Source organism: Mobula birostris, chromosome 27 (genome assembly GCF_030028105.1).
Source record: "Mobula birostris isolate sMobBir1 chromosome 27, sMobBir1.hap1, whole genome shotgun sequence".
Classification (NCBI taxonomy): domain Eukaryota; kingdom Metazoa; phylum Chordata; class Chondrichthyes; order Myliobatiformes; family Myliobatidae; genus Mobula; species Mobula birostris.
This window is the reverse complement of record NC_092396.1, coordinates 20,165,460-20,190,014: the sequence shown is the minus strand read 5'-3', so window position 1 is coordinate 20,190,014 and position 24,555 is coordinate 20,165,460. Positions and strand designations below refer to the sequence as shown.

Genomic DNA, 24,555 nt, shown 5'->3' with positions numbered 1-24,555 from the left:
CACTGTCGAAGCTGTAAGACGGTCAGCACTCCCTAGTGTTCATACCAAAGCGACCATGGTAAAAACCCAGTCTGTTTCACAGCTATAGGCGTCCTTCCGTTGGGGGCCTTGCTGACCGGGCATATTGAGGTAGAGAAAGGAGGAGGAATGATGTACCTCTGCCTAGCTGAGTAGAGACTATCAGCCATTTTAGCTAGCTCCCTATAGTCCGTCATGGGTACATTAGTGAGGGCTATGCACACTTGATTATGAATTTGCTGCCTAAAACAAGGGTGGTGATTTCCCAGGACAGACAGCATGTGGTCCATTAGCCCCGACAGCTTAGTATCACCTAGACCGGGCAAGGAGAGCAACTGTTTGGCATGCCCAGACTCCAATAGTCCTAAAGTCTGTAAAAGGTGAGTTTTCAGTGATCGGTATTTATTGTGTTCAGGCGGGTGTTCGAACAGACTCACTATTCTCCCAGCCATGGAGTTTCTAAGCAATGCTACCATATAGTAGAATTTGGTGTTGTCAGAGGCCATTTCTCGCAGCACGAATTGGGCCTCAGCTTATACAAACCGAGCAATGGCATCTTGCTCCTAAAACTCCAGCAGTTTCGAAGTGTCTGCGTCGGGTGACACGTTCACTAACTCTGAGTCGTCGTAGAGCATTGTTGTCACCCATTGTGGTCTTCACTAATAAAATGAAGTGAGGCGTTTTATTGTCCTCCGAAACCTACACACAAAAGCGCACTAAAACTCTTTACATAAAAACGTCATATCAGACTAGCTCCTAAAAGTGAAACCCCAAATCAATGTCAGTGGTTGTGAATTATGTACATTTCTCCCAGTTACATTACCCTACAGACGCAGCAAACCTGAAATAAAGGCAGAAAATGTACAAAAACACAAAAGGTTGTGCAGATGCTGTTAATCTTGAAAAACACACACAAAACGTTGGAGGGACTTAGCAAGTCAGGGGAATAAAGAAAGTGCAAAGTAAGGAGGCTCCTCTTCAGTCCTGATGAAGGGTCTCAGCTCGTAACGTCCACTGTTTATTTCCCTCCGTTTATGATGCTTGACTTTTTTCAGTTCCTCTCAACATTTTGTATGCATTGCAGAAAATGTGTATTTCACAAATGCTACTTGGCCTGCTGTTTTTTTTTCTAACATTTTCTGTTTTCACTTCTATTCCGACCTCTGGTTATCCTGTGTACTGTTCCTATTTCTCAAGCACATTTCCTTCCCCCTTAAAGATAGGCTCCCGATGAAACTCAGCGCCCAGCTTTCCAACTACAAACCCTAGCAGCGCTCGTTTCCGGTGTGGTTTGATGACGTATTCCTGGCACAGGTTAATGACGCTCGAACGGGGCCCTGGAGTGAGGTGAAGCCGCTTCGGCCGTGGGAGGACAGTGGCGGCTGCAGATCAGGCAAGGTTCCGGTTACTGAGCGGGTGCGTGAGCTCGGCACGCCGGTGTGTCCAGAGTGAAGGCCCAGTCGCCCCCGGCGGCAGAGAGAGAGCTGGCGTTCGACCCCGGGGACAAAGTCACGGCGCTGCGCCGAGCTTTGCGCCAGGCCGGAGTGGTGCCAGAACTTGGAGCGGGAGGTCAAACCCGAAGCTCCAGTTTCGGCTGATAGGACCGCAAGGCTCAGTGTCCCCCTCACCCTCCGCCTTCCTCCCACTCCTACCATGTTCCTCATTTACACCCGGGCTGCTAACCAGCCTTCCTCATTACCCCATCCCACTCTCCTTGTCCTTACTGCCTTCGTTCAAATCGTCCCCATTCGCTGGACAGAGCCAATATGTCTGTTGAGCAAACCTCTGACCCTTTGACCGGGACTTTTATCTATGTTTGTGAAAACAATCCATTTTGCAATGCTAACAACAGGAATTCTGCAGATGCTGGAAATTCAAGCAATACATTATCAAAGTTGCTGGTGAACGCAGCAGGCCAGGCAGCATCTGTAGGAAGAGGTACAGTCGACGTTTCAGGCCGAGACCCTTCAGTTAGTCCTGACGAAGGGTCTCGGCCTGAAACGTCGACTGTACCTCTTCCTACAGATGCTGCCTGGCCTGCTGCGTTCACCAGCAACTTTGATGCATTTTGCAATGCTGTTGTGGTATGAACGAGGAAAGGCTGTTTCTCTTCTCCCTCCTCCCTCCCATGCTCTATGCTTCACATCTCTCTCTGTCTTTCAGTGCCATGTCTCTGATGTTCTCCCGCTCACACCCAGTCGTCATTGGTAAAAAAGACAAGCGTCTGATGGCCGAGGTTAACGCTTCACCGCTCAAACACTTTGTCACTGCTAAAAAGAAGATCAATGGAATCTTTGAACAGCTTGCAGCTTACATCAAGGAAAGTGCTGCATTTCTGAAAGGTGGGTTGTGGCCTTTACAGGGTCAGAAATGGGGTATGTATGCATAGACCCTTGCAAGTACTGTAACTGGCCAACAAGCAGTCCACTGGAGGAGCTCAGAAGGCAGAACAGAATAGGTCTGCTGGCGGAAGGAATCGTGGACTTCACTGGAAGCCCATCTTTTGGAGAAGGAACAGTGTGTGAGAAACCAGGAACATTACAACTGGAGAAATAGAGGACCTCCTGGGTTGATTTCAGGATGGAGGCTTTCAACCCACCACAGATGCTGCTTGACCTGCTGAGTTCCTCAGGCAGATTGTTGGCCCAGTCCCAGAACCTGCTAGTCTCTTGTGTCTCCTGTTGTTCACCATTCTTAGTATGAATTGAATGCATACCTTTGGAGAGGTAACTTATTAGCTGGCCTGCTATTCACAAGGTGTAACTTCTTAGTACCTGCAGATCAGCGTACGCACGTAACTAACCAGACACTTAAAAACACATATATATTCATGTGCTGTTCAGCTAGGTCTTCCAAATACAAAAACAAGCTACAGCAAATTCAGAGTGGATCAAATTATAGGTGCATTTATCATTTACTTGCAAGGGAAGCTACTCCTCGTGCTATTGTCTGGAAGTCACTTCAGTCTTGTGCTTGAACTTTTATACTTTTCCCAGAGAGCAGTAATTAATTCCATTCCATAACATTTCTTTGTTACCTGCATCTTTATCTGGTTCCTGATACTTGTTCTTTAGAGGCTATGTTATTCTTGCCTCTGTTGTCAAAATATCCCTACCCCTGCCATAAAACTCAAACCTTGATATAAAACGCATGCACAGACTTGTAAGCTTCCTATCCAAACCAGCAAAGCACTCTGGGATTTCATAGGTACCATTTTGTCAAGTTACATTTTACAAAAGTTTCAAATTCATAAAGACTTAAAGACTACAGATGTACTTCCACAAAGCCAAAAGGGAGGGGTTTGCAAGTGTTGTGCAGTAATCAAATGTATGCTAGTTCAAAATAAATTTATTATCAAAGAACATATGTGTCACCATATAGCAGAAATTCATTTTCTTGTGGGCACACTCAACAAATGCACAATAGAATAATAACCATTGTAGAATCAATGAAAGATTACACCAATTTGGGTATTCAACCAGTGTGGAAAAAGTCAACAAACTGCTAATACAAAAAGGAAGAAATAATAATAAATAAACAATAAATATTGAGAACATGAGAGAAAGATTCCTTGAAAGTGAGTGCTTAGGTTGTGGGAGCATTTCAATGATGGGGCAAGTGAAGTTATCCCCTTGGTTCAAGGGCCTGATGGTTGAGTGATGGTAACTGTTCCTGAACTGGGTGGTGTGAGTCCTGAGGCTCCTGTACCACCTACCTGATGGCAGCAGCGAGAAGAGAGCGTGGCCTGGGTGGTGGGGGTCCTGATGTTGGATGCTGTTTTTGTGCAACAGTATTTCATGTAGATGTGCTCGATGGTGGGGAGGGCTTTACCCATGATGGACTGGGCTGTATCCACTATATCTTGTAGGATTTTCTGTTCAAGGGCACTAGTGTTTCCATACCAGGCAACGATACAGCCAGTCAGTATACTCCCCACCGCACATCTATAGAAGTTTGTCAGTGTTTTAGATGCCATACCGAATCTTAAGACCTTAGGTAAAAATAGGATCACAAACAGCAGAAAATGCTGGAAATCCAAAGCAACACACACAAAACGCTGGAGGAACTCTGCAGGCCAGGCAACATCTATGGAAAAGGGTAAATAATAGTCAACTTTTCGGCTGAGACTTTAATCAGGATTGAGTTGGCTCTTTGGTCCTTTATGCCAGCTCAATATGATTAGCAACCATTGCTGATATTTTACATCAGCTATATTTTCTGCACTAATTCCATCTCCCTTGATTCCACTAGTAACCAAAAATCTGCTAGTTCCTTTCTCTGGGATAAAGAATGACAAAAAAAATCATTATGCTTCCGGTAAAGATTTTTTTAATTGTCATTCTTGATTCCAGAGGGCTAGATAAGAAGGTGTCTTTGTGACCAACTGATAAAAACCCTTTCTTGAGCTTATCTCTAGTTTGTACTAGCTAGTGGTTTATCTGTTGATTGCTTTTGATCAATATGATTATTCAGTAATAATGTTACCTTATTTTTCTCATTAATGGTGGTGAGAAAGTGTACAGGAGTAAGATGTATCAGCTAGTTGAATGACGTTGCAGCAGCAACCTTGCACTCAGTGTCAATAAGACCATAGAACTGATTGTGGACTTCAGGAAGGGTAAGACGAGGGAACACACACTGGTCCTCTTCGAGGGATCAGAAGTGGAAGGAGTGAGCAACTTCAAGTTCCTGGTGTCAGTATCTCTGAGGATATATCCTGGACCCAACGTATCGATGCAGTAATGAAGAAGGCATGAAAGTGACTATATTTCATTAGGAGTTGAGGGGATTTGCTCTGTCACTAAAGACACTCACAAATTTCTACAGATGTACAATGGAGAGCATTCTAACTGGCTGCATCATCACCTGGTACGGTGGTGCTGAGCGGAATGGGGTGCTACTGCGCAGGATTGAAAGAAGCTGCAGAAAATTGTGAACTCAGTCAGCTCCATCATGGGAACTAGCCTCTAGTATCCAGGACATTTTCAAGGAGTGATGTCTCAAAAAGACGGTATCCATCATTGAGGACTCCCATCACCCAGGACATGCCCTCTTGTCGTTGCTACCATCAGGGAAGAGGTACTGGAGCCTGAAGGCATTCACTCAATGATTCAGGAAAAACATCTTCCCCTCTGCCATCTGATTTCTGAATGGACAGTGAACCCATGAACACTACCACACTATTTTATTTGGACTACTTATTTAATTTGTATATATATTTACTGTAATTCAGACTTTTCTATTATGTATTGCTATGTATTGCTATGTACTACTGCCACAAAGACAACAAATTTCATGATATATGCCAGAGATACTAAACTAGGTTCTGATTCATGCTTATAACAGCTCAACAGCCCAGATTGTTCAGCTTTATGGTACCCTAGTTGATAATGTGCATACATTCTTACACTGGTTTTTCTAGTGACATTCCTGGAGACTGCGTTCACTTTCAAACTCAAATCTGGACTACTGACTACAATTCCATAATAAAATTTGGATTTTTAAAAAATTCTGCAGAAACTTACCAGGATGGAGAACTGGATCCAATCACCACAGAAGAGCAAGTGCTGGAAGTAACTGGTTATCTTTCAAAGGTTGGAGGGATCAGTGAGGTACTGGCAAGGCGACACATGAAGGTGGCTTTTTTTGGCAGGTATGTTTATAATGAATCCCAGTTCCTACCTCTTTAATCCCAGGTCTATTCTGTTCTGTAAGTTGCTGCTGATCTCCATGTAGATCATAATCTGTTGCTGCAGATTCCAGCATCTGCAGTCTCTTGTCTCCCTGTGAACAATGATTGACACTAGCATACAGTTACAGTTCTGTGCACCTATGTTAGATTTGATTCTGGTTGGTATTTTTAGAATTGCGTGAAATGTAGTTGGACCTACTCTTGTTGCTACTGGTTCAATGCCTCTTGTCCCAGTTGTGCTGTGGATTGACTGTTGTTCTTTCACAGGACGAGCAATGGGAAAAGCACAGTGATCAATGCCATGCTGTGGGACAAAGTCCTACCTTCCGGAATCGGCCACACTACCAACTGCTTCCTGCGAGTGGAAGGATCAGATGGTAACGAAGCCTATCTGCTCACAGATGGATCTGAGGAGAAACGGAACATCAAGGTGAGATGGCAGTTTAAAGCCCAGTGGGCTATGTGATGTAGATTAAGGCTTCAGCCAGCTGTCTTGGAAAGTTAATGGGGGTGTGGTGGACCAGCACTTAATGGGAGAAAGTTAGATGGGGATGTGATAGATTTAAAAATAAAATGAAGATTATTTGAGTGAGTGGTTCACGTAGGGATAACAATTGTTGGTAGGTGGGATTAGCATCATGTGATGAATGGGGTTCCAACATATTGTGGTTGGAAATGTTGGGAGATAGCTGTTACTTTAACAGCTCGTTCTTTGTTTCACTACTGTAGCCCTGTAGTACACTAGCACTGAGGTATTTGCTAATGCTTTTAATTTACTGAGATTTTCATCCTATCTGGTTTGGTGAAGTTGGAGACTTCCATGAGCCAGTCTTGTACATCTCTCTGCCAGCTGAAACAAAGCATCGCTATTTATCGGCATCTCTTGTAGCTGAAGCAAGCCCTTGCCACCCTATCAGGGTAAAGGTGTATTCTGGTCTCAGAGCTGAGGTTTGTGTGAGAGATACCATGAGGAAAATGTTGAACTTGGATTTTGGTGTTTGTTGTGACCACTGCAGACTGTGAATCACTTGGCTCATGCGCTACACCAGGATGAGCAACTCACTGCTGGCAGCCTTGTTTCTGTCATGTGGCCCAAGATGAAGTGTGCCTTACTGCGAGATGACTTGGTGCTGATGGACAGGTATGAAATTATGCTGAAAGGTTGATCCCAAAACTTGGTTTTGCTGTAAATGCTGGGATTCTGTCCTGTTTTATGCATTTACCGAATGACTTTCTTGTTTTGTTCTGTTCCTCTCAGTCCTGGAATTGATGTAACCACCGAGCTAGACAGCTGGATTGATAAGTTCTGTCTGGATGCTGATGTGTTTGTGTTGGTTGCAAACTCTGAGTCAACATTGATGCAGACGGTAAGTGAGCGAGCTGCCCCTGTTTGCAAATCTCTGTAGTCCTTATATGAGGTAGAGTTTACCTTTTGATTTCTGTTACAGGAAAAGCAATTTTTTCACAAAGTGAACGAGCGGTTGTCACAACCCAATATTTTTATCCTCAATAACCGCTGGGATGCATCTGCATCAGAACCTGAATACATGGAAGAGGTAAGGAGAGAGAAATAAAGCAGGGCAGGATACCTCATTGAGTGGGTACTGGTACATTGTATTGGTGTGGGACTGGTGGAATTGGTAGAGAATTGCTAAAGTTGAGGTGAATGGCATGAGTTCTGTGTCAATGGAAATGGCTTCTCCTTGCTCTTACCGTTCTCAGTATTTGAACCCGTTTGGGAATTTTTCTCTCTGCTGCTTTGTCCCAAAAAGAACAGTTCCAGCTTTTCCATAGAGGTTCTGGCTGCAAGTGTACTTCAAGTATCTTTTGAAACTTCCTCCCTTCAGAAGAGTCAATACACGGCACTGTTCCCCCTAGGCTGCACAGTAACTGAAATGCTCCTGCATGCATAGCCTTTGTTGCTGTGCAGCTGGAATTTTCTTTTATATAATGGTAATATAATTTTTATGTCATGGAAGCTTTGATCCAGTATTGCAAAGAGTAAGTTAATGTAACGACCCAGTCAGTAACTACTGCCTGAAGATTTTGACCAATCCACAATATCAAGAAGCACTAACTGTCCTTAATGATGTTTTAGAAGATCTGACATCTCTTTGTAAATCCCTTCAGAAAAGCTGTTTGAATGCAATTGAAGCACTGCAATCTAAAAAGCAAAAACTAACAAGTTACAGTCATAGTATCTTGGTGATGCTGTTTATTGGAGTAACAAAGTGAATGATCTGCTTGCATCAATACCGCACCTATTATTCATTCATTGGTGTGTTTAGTCACTTGAGTAATAGATTTCCTGACAATGAGTTAAGAGAATAGCAAGCTCAGCTACTATTACGAACTATGACGAAAGTTTTGCCTGAAAAATGCTGCAGCAATACTGTAATTTCAAATTTGTCATTTCTGAGAAAGTTAAGACTAGTTTAATTAAAATGTTAACTAATATGTTGAACTACATGCTTAGACACAAAGAATTTGAAGAACTGTCGATTCTTGTTGACATTGTTGGAATGTTTCAAACTTCTATAGTTGACTGCGAACGTGAATTCAGGCTTATGAATTCAATCAAATGTAAATCCTTAAACTAGAAGTGGAGCATCTGGATGATCTAAAGAGGATTAAGACATAACTTTCATCTGGATGCAAAATTAATCTAGACAGTATTTATAGACAATGGATTTGTAATAAAGACATGAGGAAAAAGTTTATGAAATGTAAAAGATTTTCTTTGTACTGTATTTCATCATACCCTTCAATTAATAAATAAAATCAAAAGTGTGTGAGTTTTCAGTTTTCATTCTAAGTATTTAAAAAAAAAACATTTAAAGTGCCACCCAATTTTCAGGCCATGTAAAAATGTCCTGCTTAGAACAATGGTTGGTCCATGCAGCTGTAAAATAAAAAGAAAGAAAGAGGGAACGTTGATGTACGGCAAGGCTGAATGGCCTGATGCCTGCCATGGAAGTGGAGAAAACTGTTAGTTTCCCACTAGGGGGGTGTGTGTATATAGAGTATCTTTTAATGGATACTCTGCACACTTTGCAATATGACACCAGTGGCAAGGGTTATGCATTTTAATACTGCCATCTTCAATAGGATATTCTGTATTTGGTGCGAGTAAGTGGGATTTCTTCGGCAGGTGCGACGCCAGCATATGGATCGCTGCACCAGTTTCTTGGTGGACGAGCTAGGAGTGGTAGACCGGGCTCAGGCCACTGATCGCATTTTCTTTGTATCAGCCAAGGAAGTCTTGAATGCTCGGATCCAGAAAGCTCAAGGAATGCCTGAAGGAGGTATGGCAGAGATACAGAATGCTGCTCATTTAGTCTAATTCTGGGTTATGGCATAAATGGTGTAAACTGGTCTCGCTTTGCATTCTATAAGTCACACATTTCTTTGAAAAAGCTATCCAATTAATTCCATTCTTGTCTGCTTCAAGTATCACCTTGTTTATACAATATTTCACCTTTAACATGTAGGATCATTAGCTCTTTATATATGGAATGTAAAATGGGTCAAGGTTCGACATGGTCACCTTGATTCATTAATAAATTTTAGATGTTTTTGGAGCCAGATGAATATTCACTCAGACTCGTGCACTGTGAGCAACTGAGTGAGAAGGCACAGTCTCTAGGAAGGCCATAAGGAGCCAGATCATTCTATGAATGATTGTGAATATTATCAACTTGGACTAAATCTGAAATTATTGCAGAGCTTTCAAAATTTGAAATCCTAATTCGGTTGTCATTAATGAATTAAAAGCAGCTCTCTTTCACTTCTTATCCCTGCCCCATTTCTATCAGTTTAAGCAATAATTTGCAATAAAAGTGCTACAACTCAAGCTGTTCTATGTTACGAACAGGTGGAGCACTCGCTGAGGGATTCCAAGCAAGAATGTTTGAATTCCAGAACTTTGAGCGACGGTTTGAGGTGAGCGTTTGCTGATTTGCAGCTTCCTTCCAAGTTGATCTGTTTTGTAAATTTGTTCTGAATGCTTTAATGATGCTGACTGCTGGTCTGTTTTCATAACAGTCCATCTGAACAAACTTTTAACTTGTGAGTTATTCTTACTATGAGGTTTAAGGTGAGTCCAGTAATTTGCTGAACACTATCCACAGGAATGTATTTCGCAGTCAGCAGTGAAAACCAAGTTTGAGCAACACACCGTCCGCGCCAAGCAGATCTCTGAGGCCCTGCGGCAAATAATGGATTCTGTCCATGTCTCTGCCACTGAGCAAAGGTGCGTACTGGGATTGCATTAATCATGTATTTTGGATATGTGATGATGCTTTGGCATCAGATTTCCTTCCCAATCCAGCCATCGGATTCAGGTTCATTTATTTATCACACGGAGTGAAATGTATCGTTTAGTTAACAGCTGACACACTTAAAGGGTGTGCTGTGTGTCACGTACCCCTTGATGGGGATAAAGAAACCAGCAGAAATAGAAACCACTTTGGAGTCTCGTATTGCTATAAACTACTAATATTTATTAGTAACTACGCAATACAGTAATATCAATGTAAATAACTCACACAGGTTAGCAATGAATATATAAGTACATAAATCAGTAAGTGTGGAAATGTATGAAAACCAGGCTTCTTTAAGTCTAGGGGTAAAAAGGTACAGTCTTACGATGTTGAGTAAAGTTCAGTTCAGTTCATGGTACGTAGTTGAGTAGCGGTGGAGAGAGAGAGAGAGAGTGATTTGAGTCTTCAGGTGAGCTGATGCCGTCGATCTTCTCGTCGTCCTCCGAAATCCTTCACAAGTCACCGACTGTGACTTTAACCAGAGGGACTGGTTTTCCTGTGGTGGAGCTATCACCCCGCCAAGGGTGGACACATAGACAACTCCCCATCAGTCAACCCCTTCTCCTTCACTGGAATATTAATTTGGATCGATCCGCCTAATCGATCCTCCAAAACCCACTTTCTCTGCGGGCACAACAATGCTCATCCAGTGTCCAGATCGTGTCTGAGGTCTGTATCATCTGACCTCCCATTTATTTCACCAGGCTGAGCATCGCCTGTCATTCAAAGAGTCCCTCCTTCCTTTGTCTGTAAAGGAATGCGAGCAGGCAACAAGTCCTTGGAAGTAACATCAATAATGTCCTGTTGGTCACCATAGCAACCTTCGAGCTGCTCAGTTTTATCTCCAAAGTAAAACTCCAAAGTTAACTCCCATGTCAGTCCAACTGTCAATCTTCGTGTCTCTCTCCTTTCCAAGCAAACCATCAGTGATGAATGTCTCTCTCTGTCTCTCTTCAAACAGTTAATAGGGGCACTCCTGGATCCCCTCACATGTGGATAGGCTGTGAGTTTTGCTGCACGTTCTGGCGCCAACATAGCATGCCAGCATTGCTAAACATCTTCTGCTCTCTGCCTGATTGAAGCAGAGACACATTAATTCGGGAGAATGAGGAACACCAAAATATAATGGAAGATGAAACTGAAAGCTACTTCAAATTTTTTTCAGGGTGCATTGCCTGAATCAGAGAGAGGAGCGAATGAATCGTTTGGAGTTTATTGAAAATCAGCTAGATCTATTAACCCAGGATTGTAAAAGCAAAATCAAACAAATTACTGAAGAGGTGGAGCGACAGGTGAGAGTGGAGAAATTGCACTCTGTTTCTGCTGTGGTGGGGTGGGTGTGTGATTTTAATGTTTAAATTGTTCTGTTGCACAAGGCCTTTGCATAAGCTGTTGAATACAGTCTGCTGCTCTTTGATGCTGTTTGCTTTGTTACAGGTCTCTAATGCAATGGCAGAAGAGATACGACACCTTTCCATGTTGGTGGATGATTTCCACTTGGATTTTCACCCCTCCTCAGTGGTGCTCAAAGTCTACAAGAGTGTGAGTATCAATGTAAAAGGGAGAGAAGATTGTTCCTCTTTTTGGAGACCCTGGGAATTTTTATTAGTAGGAACAGGGCAGAGCTAACATGGATCTATGAAATGAAGATGATGTTTAATGAATCTTTTGGAAATTTCGACATTTTGTCAAGCAGAATGGATTTAATTAATTTGTCTTGCTTTATTTTCATCAGACCTTTTGATAAAGATTATAAATAAAATTGGTATCTGTGACATTTGGCGAGTAATGTTGGTTAACAAGCAGCATGATTTAAATAAGAGAAGCATTGCTGATGACTCAGTTTGTCTACAGTGTGGGCTGTAAGGAGAATGTCTAGTGGCCTCACCACATGTATCTGGGTCAAGTTAATGGGCGAAGATATGGGAGATGGAAACTTCTGTAAAAATAGTGGAAGGAAAAGTAGAATAATAGAATATTTTTTAAATGACGAGAGATTCAGTGCTCCTGGTGTTCAGAATGAAGTGGACGTGCTTTAAACTGAAACAGTGAATATGAAGGTTAAGCAATCTAATGGGGAGGCACATTATTTGTTGGTTTTCATTGCAAGAGATTTAGAGATCAAAGTAGGGGTGTTTTTCAATCATACAAGGCCTAAGTGAGGCCAGACTCCCTGCACAGATGATGAAACAAATCTGAATCATTGGTTCTCTAAGGCACATGTGAAAGTGTTACTTCCATTTGGGGTTGTTTTTTTTTCAACTTCTTCCATAACTTAAGCACCAATCTTTTTTCTCTTTTGCAGGAGCTTCATAAGCACCTCGAGGAAGGTCTGGGACGCAACATGTCTGAGCGTTGCTCTGTTGCCATTACATCCAGCCTCCAGAAAACCCAGCAAGAGATGATTGGTAATTTGTTGGGAAGTCGATTATTTTGCACTATAATAATCCAGTTCTTCAGTTGTACATCAACAAATAATATCCAACTAGGGCACAAACTACAGATTTGCTTGTTTCAAGCTGAAGTCTCAAATCCTGTTTTCTCTCAATCAACTATTGTAAGAAAGTAGCAGTGGGAGTTAGACTCACTATGCCCTTCCTTGAGTATGAACGTGCCTAATTTATTATGACCTCATCTGCCAGTTCCCACATAACCCTCCATTTCTCAATCTTTCAACTATTCATTAATATCCACCTCAAATATTTCTCATGATCTGATTTCCACTACCCTCGGGGCAGAGAATTCCAGAGATTCAGAGGGAGAGATTGCCCAGGATTAGCAGATGAAGGGATTTTATGGTGGTAATAGAATGGGTCCACTACATATTCAAATCAGTTGAAGTATTGAAGTAAGGGTGGATTGCTGGGTAAGAACAGGTAATTTGTACTCCATTGGTGCTTCTTCGTATTATATTTGGGTTTGCTGTGGACAAATTGATGTGGATTTATTATTATTACTTGGTGTCTTCTTTGTTAATTGTATTATATTCTGCAAAATAGATGGACCCTTGATCTTGTCATAGTTCTCATATTCCTCTTGAATTCATCGATCAGTGCAGATGACACTGATATGGGAACACAACTGAAGAGTAAGTTATGGTTTAGTGACGATATCTCTCCAAATTTTATCCAGACAGCCTCCAGCCCCTGCTGCCACCTACAGAGAGAGGCCACGTCGATCTTCCAGTCCCCCGTCAGCGCTTCAGTCTCAGCTACGACCTGAACTGCGATCGTCTCTGTGCAGACTTTCAGGAAGATATTGAATTTCACTTCTCTCTTGGATGGACAATGCTTGTTAACCGTTTCCTTGGACCAAAGAATGGCCGCAGGGCACTGGTGGGATGCAATGATCAGGTAAGGGGCAGAGAAGGAAAAATCAGAGTTGGAGCAAGAAATAGATCCTTCACTCAAACGGGTCTCTGCTGACCACTATGGTCAGTCTGTGCATTGTAAGCTTCCATACCCAGCAAAGTGATAATGATCATGTATCTGTCTCTAGGTCAGCATTAACTAAAGAGGCCCAAGTAGTACCAGCAAGAATTCTTGTCTCTCACATATTTCTAGGAAGCCAACAGGATCTTGATTAAACATCAAATTTGAAAGAGATACCTCTGATAAGGTGTAGCATAGATAACTGCAGCAGTCAGGGAAGGCTTGATAAATTGTTTTAATATCTTGGTCAATGGATAAGTATTTGGAAAAATACCAATGTTGTGCTGTTCTGGCTTGAAGGATAGAACGTAAGTAACAAGAAATAGGAACAGGAATAGGCTCGGCTGGTCAGATAGCCTGCTCTTCCATTCAGTAAGGTCGTGGCTGATTTGGCCATGAGCTCAGCTCCACCTACCTGCCTGTTCCTCAGAGCCCTTAATAGCCCCATTGTGCAAAAATCTATCTTAACTCTGTCTTACTGTATTTAATGAGGTAGCCTTCACTGCTTCCCTATTTAAAGACCAATCTGAAAGGGGGCACCTCTGACTATGTATCAGTCATTAGAATGCGCCTTTCAGTACCACAACACTCCTTTAGTGTTGCTAGGGGTGCATCAGCCCAGCTTGTGCACAGACCTCTGGATTCAAATCTGCAACATCAGTGAGAGTACTTCCCACTGAGTTACAGCTGCCACCAGTGGCAATTATTTCATTTTCTTATTGACATCTTATTGATGAATGGTGTCAGAAATTATCAGTGGCTTGTATGCAGCTTTTCTCTTGCTGAATTTTGGTTCCCTGTGTCTCCAGGTTCCAAGGCAACTGCCTATTACCCCAGTCAGCACTAGCTTGCCACCTTTACCTCAAGGGTCAATGACCCAGGAAGAACTTATGGTATCTATGGTAACTGGATTAGCATCTTTAACCTCGCGGACATCAATGGGAATAATCGTTGTTGGTGGGCTGGTAAGTGACAATTTCTCGGTTAGCATCAGGTTATGGTGATCTTTGCCCGCTCCCACAACTGGCAACTGTTTGGTGTCACTGGTGGTTTGACAAGCCTTTGTATAACTGTGTACGCTTCAACTAGTGTTTGTACACAGAGCACAACAATAATGCATTATGGGTAAGTGGGATAAATGGGTTGGGATAGAATCCGAGGGCAAGGGTTGGTGCTGGGATGCTGAAGGGGAAAATACTTCAGTCCTATTAGATCTTAAAGTAAATCAAAATCAATCAGTCACAATTAATGATTTTTTGGGACATTTGACTTTCTTATCAGAGCTGAGGAGGAAATACTACATTGGGACGATCTGGGACTTTCAGACAATTGAATGACTTGAGTACATTAAAATACTGTGGGTTTTATTTATTTCAAGATTAGATTAGATTACGAGGACACGCAGTCCTCTTTTATTGTCATTTAGTAATGCATGCATTAAGAAATGATACAATATTCCTCCAGTGTGATATCACAGAAACACAGGACAGACCAAGACTGAAAAACTAACAAAAACCACATAATTATAACATATAGTTACAACAGTGCAACAATACCATAACTTGAAGAACAGGCCATGGCACAGTAAAAAAAAGTTCAAAGTCTCTCGAAAGTCCCACACCTCACGTAGACGGGAGAAGGAAGAAAACTCTCTGTGCCATGCCCAACCACAGTCTGACTCTGAGTCATCCGAAAACTTCGAGCTCCGATCAGCCCTCCGACACCGAGTACCGAGCGCCATCTCTATCCGAATGCTTCGACCTCAGCCTCGGTTGCCAGCAGCAGGCAAAGCTGGGGATTTTGGGGCCTTCCCTCCAGAGATTCTTGATCGCACAGTAGCAGTGGCAGCGAACCAGCATTTCAGAAATTACTCCAGATGTTCCTCTGTGCTTTCACGTCTGTCTCCATCAAATCAGAATTGTCCACAGCCCCTATTTAACAGATATGATATAATTTCACCGGGGGCTGCCATCTTCTCCTCCCGCCCTCATTGTGAATTGCCTGTCAACTTTGTTCTATTTGATCAGTGAAAGGTTAATCAAGAATGAAAGGGATTTGAGTTGACACTGAGCTCATTAAAAGGGATTGTTAAAGCATTGTTTGTAAATGTCTTAATTTAGCCTCCCAATGCTGAATCTATGAACTTTGACAGTGAGCACATTATCACTATCTCATTGCACTTCCCTTAAGAGTTCATTCACATTAGCAAGGTTCCTTTACCAGACATGAGATTATAGATGAGTATGTCGGCATTCTGGCCTCAACTAAAATCAGAATCAGGTTTATTATCTGATTCATGAAATTGTGTCATGAAATTTGTTAACTCAGCACCAGCTCAATGCAAAACATAATACAGAAGGAAGGAAAAAATAATAAATAAATAAATTACAGTATATGTAAATTGAATAGATTAAAAATCGTGCAAAAAACAGAAATAATATATATTAGAAAGTGAGGTAGTGTTCATGGGTTCAATGTCCATTTAGGAATTGGATGGCAGAGGGAAGAAGCTGTTCCTGAATCGCTGAGTGTGTGCCTTCAGGCTTCTGTACCTCCTTCCTGATGGTAAACGCTGCCTGGCCAGGGCGAAAAGCATTATCAAGGATGCATCTCACCCTAACCATGGAATTTTTACTCTCCTCCCATCCGGTAGGCGCTACAGGAGCCTCCGCTCCCACACCAGCAGGCACAGGAAGAGCTTCTTCCCTGAGGCTGTGACCCTGCTGAACCTCATATCACAGCGCTAAGCAGTATTGTGCCCATATTGCACTGTCTCAATACTTTTATATTTGTATGTTGTAGCACTATTTATTCAGTTATTTTGTAAATAATACTATTCTTTTGCACTTCTGGTCAGATGCTAATTGCATTTCATTGGCTTTGTATCTGTACTTGGCACAATGACAATAAAGTTGAATCTAATCTAATCTAAAAAGGGATGCCTGGGTGCTGGAGGTCCTTAATAATGGATGCTGCCTTTCTAAGACATCGCTCTTTGAAGATATCCAGGGTATTTTGTAGGCTAGTACCTAAGGTGGAACTGACTAGATTTACAACCTTCTGCAGCTTCTTTCCGTCCTGTGCAGTAGCCACCACCCTCCCCCTTCCAGACAGTGATGCGGCCTATCTCCACGGTACATCTATAGAAGTTTTTGAGTGTATTTATTGACATACCAAATCTCTTCAAACTCCTAATGAAGTATAGTCGCTGTCTTGCCTTCTTTATAACTGCATTAATATGTTGGGACCAGGTTAGATCCTCAGAGATCTTGACACCCAGGAACTTGAAATTGCTCACTCTCTCCACTTCTGATCCCTCCATGAGGATTGGTATGTGTTCCTTTGTCTTGCCCTTCCTGAAGTCACAATCAGCTCTTTCATCTCACTGACGTTGAGTGCCAGGTTGTTGCTGCAGCACCACTCCACTAGTTGGCATATCTTGCTCCTGTACGCCCTCTCGTCTCCATCTGAGATCCTACCAACAATTGTATCATCAGCAAATTTATAGATGGCATTTCAGCAATGCCTGGCCACACAGTCATGGGTATAGAGAGAGTAAAGCAGTGGGCTAAGCACACACCCCTTTTAATAGGAGAAGATATCACCAATCCGCACAGGTTGTGGTCTTCCAGTTTGTAAGTCGAGGATCCAATTGCAGAGGGAGGTACAGAGTTCAGGTTCTGTAATTTCTCAATCAGGATTGTGGGAATGATGGTGTTAAATACTGAGCTATGGTCGATGAACGATGTCCTGACATAGGTGTTTGTATTGTCCAGGTAGTCTTAAGCCATGAGGAGAGCCATTGAGATTTGATCTGACATTGACCTGTTGTGGCGATAGGCAAATTGCAGTGAGTCCAGGTCCTTGCTGAGGGAGGAGTTCGGTCTAGTCATGACTAACCTCTCAAAGCATTTCATCACTGTAGGTGTGAGTGCTTCTGGGTGATATTCATTAAGGCAGCTCACATTATTTTTCTTAGGCATTGGTATAATTGTTGCCTTTTTGAAGCAAGTGGGAACTTCCGCCTGTAGCAGTGAGAGGTAGAAAATGCCCTTGAATACTCTCACCAGTTGGTTGGCACAAGTTTTCAGAGCCTTGCCAGGTACTCCATCAGGACCGTTCGCCTTGCAATGGTTCATCCTCTTTAAAGACAGCTTAACATTGGCCTCTGAAACAGAGATCACATTGTCACCAATGCAGCAGGGATCTTCACAGCTGTAACTATATTCTCCCTTTCAAAGCGGACATAGAAGGCGTTGAGTTATCTCTAAAGGTCACCTTGCCTAGTTGTAGATTCCATCAACTGATTGCCCAAGTTCTTGTGAACTTTTGTTCCTCTTTTCAGCTTGGTAGGATATGGAGGGATATGGTCCATGTGCAGGTCAGTGGGACTAGGCAGAAAATGGTTCGGCACAGCCAAGAAGAGCCAAAAGGCTTGTTTCTGTGCTGTAGTTTCTATGGTTATGGTTTCTATGGTGTGTCTCTGCTTCTGACATTTTATCCTATTGAGCATCTTAACATTTTACTGCTCTTGTTCCCAATTTAAAATCATTGTTATATTTACTTATTGAAGTATAATGAAATATTCTCACCAAGATATCATCCCTGTTTTTACTTCCTGCAGCAAATAATGGTGATTTTTGCTGCAATCTGAATTCACCCTGGTCCTATGTTTTTGATTTGTTACCCATCTACAGAGTTTTGACTCAAAATATTGATAGTTCCTTTCTCCGTACAGATGTTGTTGGATCTGCTGAGTTCCTCTAGCATAAAGGCGTGAAAATCTGAAGATGCTGGAAATCCAAGCAACACACAAAATGCTGGGGGAACTCCGCAGGCCGGGCAGCATTAATGGAAAACAGTAAATAGTCAATATTTCGGGCCAAGTCCCTTCATGAAGACTGGGGAGGAAAATGAGGTTAGAGCAAGAAGGTGGGGGAGGGGAGGAGGAAGTACAAGGTGGTAGGTGATAGGTAAAACTGGGAAGGGGTGGAAGGGTCACGTAAAGAGCTGGGAGGCTGATTGGTGAAAGAGATAAAGGGCTGGAGAAGGGGGAAACTGACAGGAGAGAGGGTAGAAGAGGATGGGGGAGGAGCACCAGAGGGAGGTTATGGATGGGTAAGGAGATAAGGTGAGAGAGGGAAACGGGAATGGGGGAATAGTGAAGTGGGGGGGGGGGGGGGAGGAGACACTTACCGGAAATTTGAGAAATTGATGTTCATGCCATGAAGGTTGGAGGCTACCCAGACGGAATACAAGAACACCTTAGAGGAGGCCATGGACTGAGATGACAGAATGGGAAATGGAATAGAAATGGGAGACCACCGGGAGATTCCGCTTTTTTTGCATAGGTGTTTGGTGAAGCAGTCTCCCAATCTATGTTTAGCAGATTGTTTGCTGGTGTTCTTGATACCCAAGCACTGATGCTGGAGCAGGTAGATGAGCCAACGTTTCTGAATGTGGAATGGTGTAGGGGTTGGTTTGTTAAAATGTGTTCTCGTCTGATTGTTTTTTCTCAGGTGTGGAAAGCAGTGGGCTGGCGGCTGATTGCATTGAGTGTCGGAATGTACGGTCTCCTCTATGTGTATGAGCGACTGACTTGGACAACCAGAGCGAAGGAACGAGCCTTCAAGCGTCAGTTTGTGGACTATGCTGCTGAGAAATTGCAGCTCATAGTCAGTTATACTGGTTCCAACTGCAGTCACCAGGTGCAACAGTAAGTGTAAGAAAGATTTTGGAGGGAGTGATGTGGGGAGGGGTACAGCTGTGTCAGTGTTTTTGCAAAGGATGCCTCTTCCTTCCTCCTGCTCCCCATTTTTCCCCAAATACATGTTGCTCCCTTCAATCTTCATGATTGCCCCCCCAGCTCGCTATGAAGGAAATAAATCTTTCTGGGGTTCAGTCATCTGACCTTCAGGTATCCCAATCCCAATATGCCAGTGTTTCTTCTCTCTCAGACCTTCGCTGCAATGACTTCTTCACATGTGAGACTTAGAAAGTAACCCTCCTGAAGGAACCTAATAAATGCCAATTTAAATTTTCCTTGTGCAGTTATTAAAGGTTCAAAGGTCCAATTTTATGTCAGAGAAATGTATACAGTATGCATCCTGAAAAGCTTATTCTTCGCAAACATCCACGAAAACAGAGAAGTGCCCCAAAGAATGAACGACAGTTGAACGTGAGAACCCCAAAATCCTCCCCACCGCGCGTAAGTGGCAGCAAAGATCCCCCCCCCAGCAAAAAAAAAGCGCACCCGCCTACTGAGCACAAGCATGAGCTAGGCGATAACAAAGACACAGACTTGCAGTTACCCCAAAGACTTTCGCATTTCATCCGGTATTTGACAAACCACAGGTTCTTTCTCTCTCTCTCTCTCCCTAATAGGGGAGAGGGAGGCATCCCTCATTTTCACAGTAAACAGGAGACATAACAACAACCCGCTGGTTTACAATGTTAAAAAGTCTGTTTCGTCGCTTGCTACGAGTTCTGTGCCTGAAGATTGCAAAGATCTCGGGTCTTCGGGCCCACAGCGAAAGATTTTCTGGCCTCCCCAACGACACACGAGTCTCCTGCTGTGACACCGACCGTCAATCCACCCGTCTCCAGAACCCTGAGATCTTTGGCTTCCAAATATGAGTGAGACTCTCAGGCCGAACCCTTGGCATGTCAAACAACAATGGCCGGTCCTGAAACTGCAAGAACGGGTCCCACTCCCCGCAAAGAACCAAAGTCTGCGTGTAACTCCGGGTCAGGGTCTTCAAAAGAACCCTGAAAGGGAAAAAGAAAGATGTAAATAGAGCTGTTTCCGAAGATACGAGCAAAGGAGTTGCTGTTTAGTGCCATCAGTGACAGGTCTCTGAAATATAGGTTTTTTTTATAAACCCTCCCATCTCTTCATTTGCTATTGTCACAGCAGATATCTCCTCCATCATGATTTTACTGTGTTCATTTTTATCTTGCAGAGAACTGGCAGGGACATTTGCCCAGTTGTGTCAGCAGGTGGATGTAACACGGCAGAACCTGGATGAGGAGATTAAAGAACTGAATAAGAAGATTGAATTACTGGACTCACTCCAGAGTAAAGCCAAACTGCTGAGGTGGGTATCAGCAAAACAAACATGAGAATTTTGTTAGCTTTGGGACCACGAGTTAACTACCGGATACTTGCTTTGTGGAAAGCTATTTCAAGGGATCCAATGTGTTGACTTCATGTTGTACTTGCTGCTGTAGCTCATAAATTACTGATGCAGCAACTTTGGAGTAGGGATAAGCTTCCTCCATCTCGCAGGCAAAAAACAACAATATGAACTCTTTCTGTTCTTGTTCAGCTATTGCAAACCTCAAGGTTAGGGTTTTTGGGAACTGCCGGCACCCTCCAGTGAGGAATGCAGCCTGGGTCTGGGCGAGTACCTGGGTGGCCAGTGGGAGGGCTTAGCCTGTCTGCACTTGCAGTAACTGTGTCATTCTTTGCAGAAACAAAGCTGGCTGGCTGGACAGTGAGCTGAACATGTTTACTCACCAATACCTGCAGCAGAACAGATGAACTAGACTGCCAGATGCAAGATCGCAAGATGTCTTCATTTGTGGGGAAGGCAGTCTAGCTGCTGCATCAGAGGAGGCTGGTGGGGAAGTGTGGTGAGGACATCACTGGGATCTTAATTTCTTGCTCAGAATAATTTATAAACATTTTTGGAATTAATTTAAAGATGCTGGGGCAGAATTATCAACAGTGATGTGCTAACCCAGTGCTTATAATTTTCCAACGAGGAGTCTCTTGATCCAGATTGTTACCCTAGCACGAACCCTGTACAACCTGGAGTAGGAATGCATTTGGATTTTGACCCTCTGAACACTACCTGCTCTCCCCTCCAGTTTGCCCAGGTAATCTAATCATGCTGTACAGATCTAACACCATGGTAGGAATGTTGATTGAATTTGGTCAGGGTAGTCTGTGGCAATTATTGCTTTACCTTGGTCTGTATCTTTACAAAGGAATAAAAGCTGAGAATTTTGTTTTTACAACACTGAGAGACACACTCAATTTCCAACTATGTGGGTTTCAGGGAAAGATTAAGAAGGATTTGATCTTTGTCCCACTGTATGTTCCATCTGCCAAATGCGTTACAACTGTGGTAGTGTTAGTACTCCAAATTTCTCAACTAAGTCCTAAACTGTAACTTTTAAAGTTAACCATTGTCTCAGATCTGGTGTTCTGTTCATTGCTGATTGGTTTCTTATAACAAGCAGTTATAAACATTTTGACTTGAACAGAGATTGACATGTTCAACTGAATATAGTCCTGGCATGTGGTGATGTTTCCTGTGTCTCAATCAGTTATACAAATTAGCCAGCTGGTAGCAAAAATATAAGAATAAATTCAATTCGGAATGGACTGGGTAATCTGGAAATAGAAGAATAATGCTGTATGTGAAAAGAATGTTTGTGATATGATTTTAGATGTGGACATTGAAGGGGTCAAGTGAGACCACCAGTACAATTACACTGATTCTGATTTAGTGCTAATTATTTTGGAGTTTCACAAATTGAAGGCAAACATTGTTCTTGCCCTCTTCCCTGCCTGTTTTCCCTAGTCCGTTCTTCCTTTTTCTCAGTTCATCCCACTATACCTGGTGCTAGAGAATATCTGTCAGGGAGTGATAAGTAAGAGCCAATGAAAGGTAAATATTTCCATCTAATGGATTTAATTTATAAAAGGTTGCCTTTTTTTTCCCCCTATCAGTGTAAATGGAAAGAGCATGCACTGCTATTGTGTGGATTTATCATTTAGTTAGGTGTTTGGTTTGAAGTTGGTTACATCTTTACACAGTGTGTATAAGGCATCATCTCCACTGCCCTAAAGTTATAAGATTCAGAGACCTGTGGAGCTCTGCTGTGTTGTCATGGTGGTTCTCCAGGCTTGCCCCAAGAAGGAAACAATTTACCATGAACATTTATATGTCTTGTGTTTTAACTGGTTTCTATTGCTGTATGGTGACTGAATGGGGGTGAGATGATATATTTGCATTGTGAATAGCATTCTTAACTGTTCCAGGAACCTAGTTCTGGATCTGCTTCCTCATCTATGATGCGTTTAAAGTTATAATTTTTGTGTTTAAACACTACCATGGTTGAAATTTATATTCACATTTTTAAGCATTCACACCTTCACTTCAAAAACTAATGAATATCGTGGAGAAAAGGCTAGCTAATGTTTCTGAGACATTCTGCTTAGTGTTTTTTTTTTAAATAGAAATCAATTTTCTATCGAGATTTGTTCATTAGAATTGAGTGAGTGTTCTGGGAGGAATGGGATTCTACTTCATTTGAGTTTGAGTCATCACTGCAAAAAATGAACGTTAATGAATCCAAATTCTTGCCATAACAAGATTGCAGGATAGGTCTAGATCTCTGTCCACGATGAAATTTCTGATTAGAGATAATTAATTTGAAACATTAGTTCTTTCTCTCCCCTTAGGTGCACTCTTGTTCTGAGAATTTCCGATGTTTTTTTGTTTTCATTTCAGCTATCCAGCATCTGCAGTATTTTATTTGTTCTAAATCTCTGTACTTTTGACAGTACCTATTTTGTTGGATTTTGAACAAGTGTTTTTGGTCAAATTGCACTTTAAGTTTTTGCTGCTCAAGATATACCCCTAAAGTTAAAATTTAATTAAAGACTTCTCTGTGACTTGTACCATTGCTTTTGCTGTCTCATAATCAGTAACGGGCTTGTTTAAAATAAATTTAATTTGGAAAATATTCTTTTTACCTAGTACTCATTCTTAATGCCCTTATGGTAGTCTTTTTTGTGTTTAAAATATATATTGAGTCATTCATTGTTCAAAAGTTGGGTCAGAATCAGAATTTAGTTTTATGAAGTGATTTTTTTTTGTTTTGTGATAGCAGTTCTGTGCAGACATAAAATTACTATAAATTATAAAATAAATATTGATAAAAAGGAATAATGAGGTAGTTTTCATGGGTTAATTGACCATTCAGAAATCTGAGGGCAGAAGGGAATGAAGCTGATTCTGAATTATTGAGTATTCAGGCTCCTCTACCTTTTCTCCCGATGGTAGTATCAAAAAGAGACTATGTCCAGGATGATGAGGGTCCTTCTTGAGCTAATGTCCTCAGGTGGGAAGGGTTGTGCCTTTGATGGAGCTGGCTGAGCCTACAGCCTTGTGTAGCCTTTTGCGACCCTGCGCACTGGAACCTTCATATAAGGTTGTGATGCACCCAGTCAGAGTGTGCTTCAATGTAGATCTATACAAATCTGCTAGCCTTTGAGGAGTTTTGGCATGTCACCAAACTCTCAACAAAGTACAGCCATTGGTGTGCCTTCATTGCATCAGTGTGTTGGGCCCAGGATAGAACCTCAAGATATTGACACCCAGGAATTTAAAGCTGCACTCCCTTTCCTCTGCTGACTCCTCAGTGTGTGTTCTCCTGACTCCCCTTACTGAAAACCATGAATAGTTCCTTGGTCTTGATGATGTTGAGTGTGAGATCATTGTTGAGACATCTTTCAACCAAATGAGCACAGCTTCGTTTGTACCACAAGGAGGAATGCAACAAGGACATGAAATCATAAATAAGGAATTAATCTCGGGCATTGACAGCAATTCAGTGGGTAAAAGCTGATGGCAATATTCTATACTTTGGAACAGAGAGAGTAAGCTATTTAGCCCTTTATGCCTGGTCTGTCATTCACTGAGATTAGCTGACCTATGTCTTACAGTTGCAAAAAAAAGTTTGTGAACCCTTTGCAATTACCAGGTTTTCTGCAGTAATTAATCTTAAAATGTGGTCTGAACTTTATCTAAGTCACAATTAATAGACAATCTCCCTAAACTAGTAACACATAATCAATTGTACTTTTCATGTCTTTATTGAGCAAATTTTTTAATCATTCACAGTTCAGGCTGGAAAAAGTATGCAATCCCTTGTGTTTAATAACTGGTAGAACCACCTTTAGCAGCAGTAACTTCCACTCTGTTTCTTGTAGCTGCTAATCAGACTTGCACAATGATGAGAAATTTTAGACCATTCCTCCATACAAATCTGTTTTAGTTCATCAATATTTCTGTGA

The 24,555-nt window shown here is 42.2% G+C and overlaps 1 protein-coding gene across 1 annotated transcript; it reads left to right on the top strand.

Annotated features, from left to right (window-relative positions):
- The first annotated feature begins 1,329 nt into the window (after positions 1-1,329).
- mfn2 (mitofusin 2) lies at positions 1,330-23,222 on the top strand. The gene is made up of 18 exons (XM_072245445.1): positions 1,330-1,411; positions 2,182-2,360; positions 5,536-5,671; positions 5,978-6,140; positions 6,727-6,851; positions 6,969-7,077; positions 7,159-7,266; positions 8,862-9,015; positions 9,585-9,652; positions 9,841-9,962; positions 11,198-11,324; positions 11,470-11,574; positions 12,338-12,440; positions 13,165-13,385; positions 14,273-14,428; positions 18,983-19,179; positions 20,426-20,560; positions 20,937-23,222. Exons 2-18 carry the CDS (start codon positions 2,186-2,188, stop codon positions 21,004-21,006), a joined length of 2,274 nt encoding a protein of 757 aa, XP_072101546.1. The 5' UTR covers positions 1,330-1,411; positions 2,182-2,185; the 3' UTR covers positions 21,007-23,222.
- The last annotated feature ends 1,333 nt before the right edge of the window (positions 23,223-24,555 follow it).

Bases quoted from the DNA above. Each gene is read 5' to 3' on its own strand.
- mfn2 (XM_072245445.1), top strand. From the start codon at position 2,186: ATGTCTCTGATGTTCTCCCGCTCACACCCAGTCGTCATTGGTAAAAAA. The intron at 5,672-5,977 runs GTATGTTTATAA...GTTCTTTCACAG, and splicing joins AAGGTGGCTTTTTTTGGCAG to GACGAGCAATGGGAAAAGCA. The intron at 12,441-13,164 runs GTAATTTGTTGG...AATTTTATCCAG, and splicing joins AACCCAGCAAGAGATGATTG to ACAGCCTCCAGCCCCTGCTG.